Source organism: Simochromis diagramma, unplaced genomic scaffold (genome assembly GCF_900408965.1).
Source record: "Simochromis diagramma unplaced genomic scaffold, fSimDia1.1 OVJJ01000514.1, whole genome shotgun sequence".
Taxonomy (NCBI): Eukaryota; Metazoa; Chordata; class Actinopteri; order Cichliformes; family Cichlidae; genus Simochromis; species Simochromis diagramma.
Window position 1 is genome coordinate 2,775,614 of NW_024387346.1, and position 5,066 is coordinate 2,780,679.

Sequence of the window (5,066 nt, forward strand, 5' to 3'; positions counted from 1 at the left end):
TTTTTTTTGCAGGGGCACAGTAATTCAATATAATGGTACATTATGTGATTCACTTTTACCCCGCTTATTACCTTGTTGTGTTCCTAAATAAAATGAAAAATTTTGTAAATGCCTGCAGCAGCACCCTGCGCACTCGTCACAAAGTCTGAAGTAATGATGGGATTTCCGGCTCTTTTTAGAGAACCGGCTCTTTCGGCTTGGCTCACTAAAAAAACCCGGCTCTTTCGGCTCCCAACCGGCTCTTCAGGTTGTTTTGTTGCTTTAATTAATTTATTATTAACAATAATGAATAATTTTGCAGAAAAGGAATTACTAATGTAAAAAAAAGTGGTTTTATTTATATATGTTTATATATAAATATATGTGGTGGCCCCTAGAGACAAAACACGTACAAACTCCAAAACACATTTTTAGCATTAACTGAACTTCCAAAACAGAGCTACCTAGATCACTTAAATAACACAATTGAAAGCATATGTGTATTATTTGTGTATTTACACACAAGCACTCATATATATTCAAATAATTTAAAAAAATGTTAATTTACCTGTTACTACCACACACCAAATCCGGTCGTTGGTAGTAGGTATTATAGTGGGTAACAAAAGCTCAGTGTTTTGAGTTTTTATATGCTTCGGAGTTTGTACGTGCTATGGAATTTTTACGTGTTTTGGAGTTTTTACGTTTTTTGTCTCTATGGGCCACCGTAAATATACTTTTATTTTTTCACTCCATAAAATGTAATAAATAAATCATATAATATCAAAACCAACTATTCATATTTCAACCTTTAACTATTAAAATTTTCAGCTTTTTCCTTTTACAAATTTAAAGTGAAACAACACAAAACACTGCAAACCACAACACAATTAAATATAAATTAAAATATGAAAACAAAAAGAAGATGCATATTCTCTGTCGTATGGGCCTGCATGAATAAACTTTCTGAATCCTTTATCATCCGCAACTGAAAATAGTTGTGGATGATTACTAGTGGTGTGCGGATCGATTCTTCCGATCCCAGTAATTTATGTTCTAGAATCGATTCTCATATTAAAATATCGATATTTTAGTACTTTGGGGTAAATTTGTAGTTTTTCATTAACAGGAACACAGTGGAAAGAAACTATATCATTCGGATCGTCTAAATTGGAAGAAACTACTTCCTCTTCCGCCTTTCATAGTCATATGCGAAATACGGCTGTATAAATGTGTCGCAGCCCCTGGCCAGTGTTGCCAACTCCTCAGTAAGGAAAATCGCTATTGGCTATGCTAAAAGTCTCTAGAAGTCGCTAAACGACGTCATCGCCTAATTTGCGTAATTGGTCATGCTAATATCATTGTAACCCACGTTGTAGGCGAGAAAAAAGAAGAGACATAAAGTGAGTAAAAAAAGTCCTAAATGCATTTAGAATTTATTTAGAATTACAAATTACATTTTTTTTTAGCGATTATTGTTTTTTTTTTGTCACAATTCCAACCTTATTCCTTTATCTGCGCTTGGACCGGCAAAAGTGACCCGAAATAGGCACTCTGGTGGAGTTACTTTGTGTGTGTGTGTGTTTAAGTAGTTTTAAACCTTGTGATCCACAAAACAACATAACAGTAAAAGAAGAACTGACTGTGTTACAGTCAGTGCGGGAGCAGAGGCTTCACTCATACGCGATTCATTTGCAGTTTGGACGCATAGGTGGGAACATCTCCTGCCCTGATAGCAGCTGGGGGAGGACTATCCTCTGGCCCGTGAGCGCTTTGGTATAGGCGAGGTGCCCACAGCAGCACCCGCTGCTTGTTGAGAAGAGCGATACGCGCTTTCACGTCAAAAAGTTGTCATAAATAAGTCTCCAATAACACTAGAAAAGTCACCAGATTTGTCACTAGTCGTTTTTTAAAATAAAAGTTGCTAAGGGGGTCTGAAAACTCGCTAAATATAGTGACAAAGTCACTAAGTTGGCAACACTGCACCTGTCGTGCACACTCACAACAATGGCTGAGCATAAACGAAGTCATGTGTGGACATATTTTACCTCCACAAACAGCCAAGATGCGGTTTGCGATACATGTGGCAAGACAGTGAGGTGTTGTGGCAACACCACTAACCTCGTCAAACACCTCAGAGTAAATCATATCACAGAATATGATGAGCTTATGTTGAGGCGAACTGAAGAGGAGGAGAGAGACAGGTGCTGCTAGGGCGAGACAGACGTCTCTCAGGGAGTCCTTTAGTGCTGCAGGCAGGCAACATGCTCAAATAACTTCAGGTTTTTTATTTCTATATGATTATTCTGCATCATTAAGCAATAAGAACAAGTAGTCTGATGTCCTGTAATCATTGTGAAGCTATATTATTATATTATTATTACAATTACATGAAATACAATGAAACATTAAGTTTTTGAACAGAGTATCGGTATCGGATCAGTATCGTTGATACCACCCTGGATTTTACTTGGTATCGGATCGGAAGGGAAATCAGCACATCACTAATGATTACTATACCTTTCTAATGTGATGTTGTTGTCCCTGGCTTTCTTTCTCTGTCTTTCCCTCCCGCTCTGTTCCTGTGCTACTGCGAGTGTAACTACCGCCCCTCCCCCCATTTGCAGTGCAAAGCACAAGGCTCACGTACGGAGTGAAGCAGAAAAAAAGTGCGAGAGAGAGGGTGAGAGAAAGAAAAAAAAAAAAAAAACGGTTTGCGATAAGGAGTCGGCTCTAAGAGCCATTTCGTTTGCAACCCACACATCACTAGTCTGAAGCACCTGATGAGTGGGGAAGGCACCCTCGCTTCAATATGTGTGGGTTTACCAAAGCTTCACCCACCTCTTCAATATACAACCTCCTCCTGTATGTTTTCAGCTGTTTCCAGGCTGGGTCAATCGCTGTCCACAGCACGAAGGAATTGTAGAGGGACACATCCAGCAGGTTATGAAAGAGGGCCACTGGCCAACGATTTGTTTTCCTTCTACAGGAATAGGTTCCAACAACCTAACGAAAAAACACAAAAAACCCGAAATCACAAAACCTATATATATATTACACAAGAATATATGAGCAAGAATTAATAAATCTGTGCGTAACTGATGCGTAATGACACCTACCTTGTCGAGGTTGTCCACACCTCCTTTACACCTGTTGTAATCCTGTATTATCACGGGCTTTCGTTTCTGTCCCTCGCTCACATTGGGAGTGCGGTGCTTTGTGCTCAGTAATAGCACATTATTGCCGCGTCGGGGACGTAAGAGACGACAGTGTGGGTGAGAGTGAAGGTGAAGGCGGAGGAGAAAACCGCTCTGTCTCTTGTCTGGAGCAACTGAGGCGGAAGCTCGGGCTTGTTTTTTCGGATTGTGCCAACCAGGGCCAGTTTCCTCCTCAGTAGCTCTTCTACCAGGACAAATGAAGTAAAAAAAATTGTCACACGTGATGACGTTTCCCTGGAGCCCCTCTGTTAGCTCCAGGGCCACCCGCATCCCCTGGTTTACCTCCGCGCGGTCGCCAGCTTTGCCGGTGTACACCTGGAGTCTCCAGGCGTAGGAGGTTTTGACATCACACACAGTCCATATTTTTAGACCATACTTCGCAGGCTTTGTTGGTATGTACTGTTTGAAGTTGCACCTTCCTCGGAATAGGACCAGCTGTTCATCGACACAAATGTCCCTGTCTGGGCTGAACAGCAGCTCCAGACGATGCGTCCACAAATCCCACACCTTGCGGATGGCAGACAGTTTGTCATGACGGCGTCGTGGTCGGGAAAGCTTGTCGTCGAAACGCAGCGCCCCGCTGATTTGGTGGAAGCGCTTGTGAGACATGGTCGCTCGGAAAATGTCCCGTCCGTATTTTTCAGCCCAGAGGCTGCGAGTGGATTCGTTTATTGACCGGTAAACGCCGGCCAAAATGAGCAGCCCCACATAAGTGCGAAATTCATCAGAATCCATTTCTCGCCAGGTGGCAAGTGTGCGTCTCCCATGCAGATTTGTCATGGGCACGGTGTGCTGCACAATTTCATCAGTGAGGAAGAGCGCAAAACTATCTATATCAGGTCCCTGATCCGTGCGGCGGCATAGTGTGTCGGTCCCGGGGTGACACCTGTGGCTGCTGGAACATACCGGAGCGTCTCCGTATTTGTGGGCGACCAAACGATTTTCCCGTTTTTTGAAGTCCACCCCGATGCTGCGTCCTCCGTCTCCATCTCCCCTTCGCTCTCGTCGTCTGAACTTTCTTCATGGGAACTGGACTCCGGCTGCTCTGTTTCCACAGAATAATCTGTGTCATCTCCAGAATCTTCGGAGGAGGATGACGAGGAGCTATCCTGGCACTCAGAGTCCAGGACCATTTCCAATACTTGCTCGGTGCGATAGAATCTTGCCATCCTGAAAATGACTACTGCCGCTCAACTGCTCATTCTTATAACCTCTGCTGCAGTGCACCTGCATAAACAACCTCAGCTTGCAGTCAAAATAAAGTCTAATTTGGTTTTGGCCCCTGCTTTTATATTTATTTTGTTTCTATTGCAGTGTGCGCTTCTAAGAGAAAATACTTTTTAAGTTAGACATAGACACACTTTTGTTTTCTTTCTTTTTGGGGGGGACATAATTCCCTCCTGTTTGTCATTTCCCAATCAGCCACCATTGTATAAATAGTTTTGTCACGCTGACCTCAGTAGAAAACATAATGAAGGAGAGTTTATAAGGACTAAGCAGCATTAAAAGCTGGTTTAGAATTCACCTCTGGCTCTGTTCTCTGCATTTGGGTCCACAATCAGCTCACACAGTCACGTAGATGCAGAAACAGAAAACAGTACAGCTGTCCATTAAGGCATGAACTCTCACTGAGATTGTAATATGCAATACTGGCCACTAGAGGGCACTTTTATGTTAAATTATGATCTTCAGCATTTAAAGCAGCTGTGTATTGAGAGTGAAGTGCTATTAAACATTTTAAATGACATATTCCCAGGTCATGAAGCTGTGTGTTAGCTTATGTGACCAGAACTGATGAAAGGTTTGTTCACCATAGATCTCTGATCCGTGAAGGTGTGCTTCCTAGATGGAAAATATTATTATGTTATT

General features: G+C 42.2%; 1 protein-coding gene across 1 annotated transcript; it reads right to left on the reverse strand.

Annotated features, from left to right (window-relative positions):
• Positions 1 to 2,644: 2,644 nt before the first annotated feature.
• On the reverse strand, positions 2,645 to 4,584 carry LOC120718255 (piggyBac transposable element-derived protein 4-like). The gene is made up of 2 exons (XM_040006693.1): positions 3,099 to 4,584; positions 2,645 to 2,985 (listed from the first exon to the last, which is right to left on the reverse strand). The coding sequence occupies exons 1-2, from the start codon at positions 3,975 to 3,977 to the stop codon at positions 2,746 to 2,748; spliced, it is 1,119 nt and encodes a 372-aa protein (XP_039862627.1). The 5' UTR covers positions 3,978 to 4,584; the 3' UTR covers positions 2,645 to 2,745.
• Between the last annotated feature and the right edge of the window lie 482 nt (positions 4,585 to 5,066).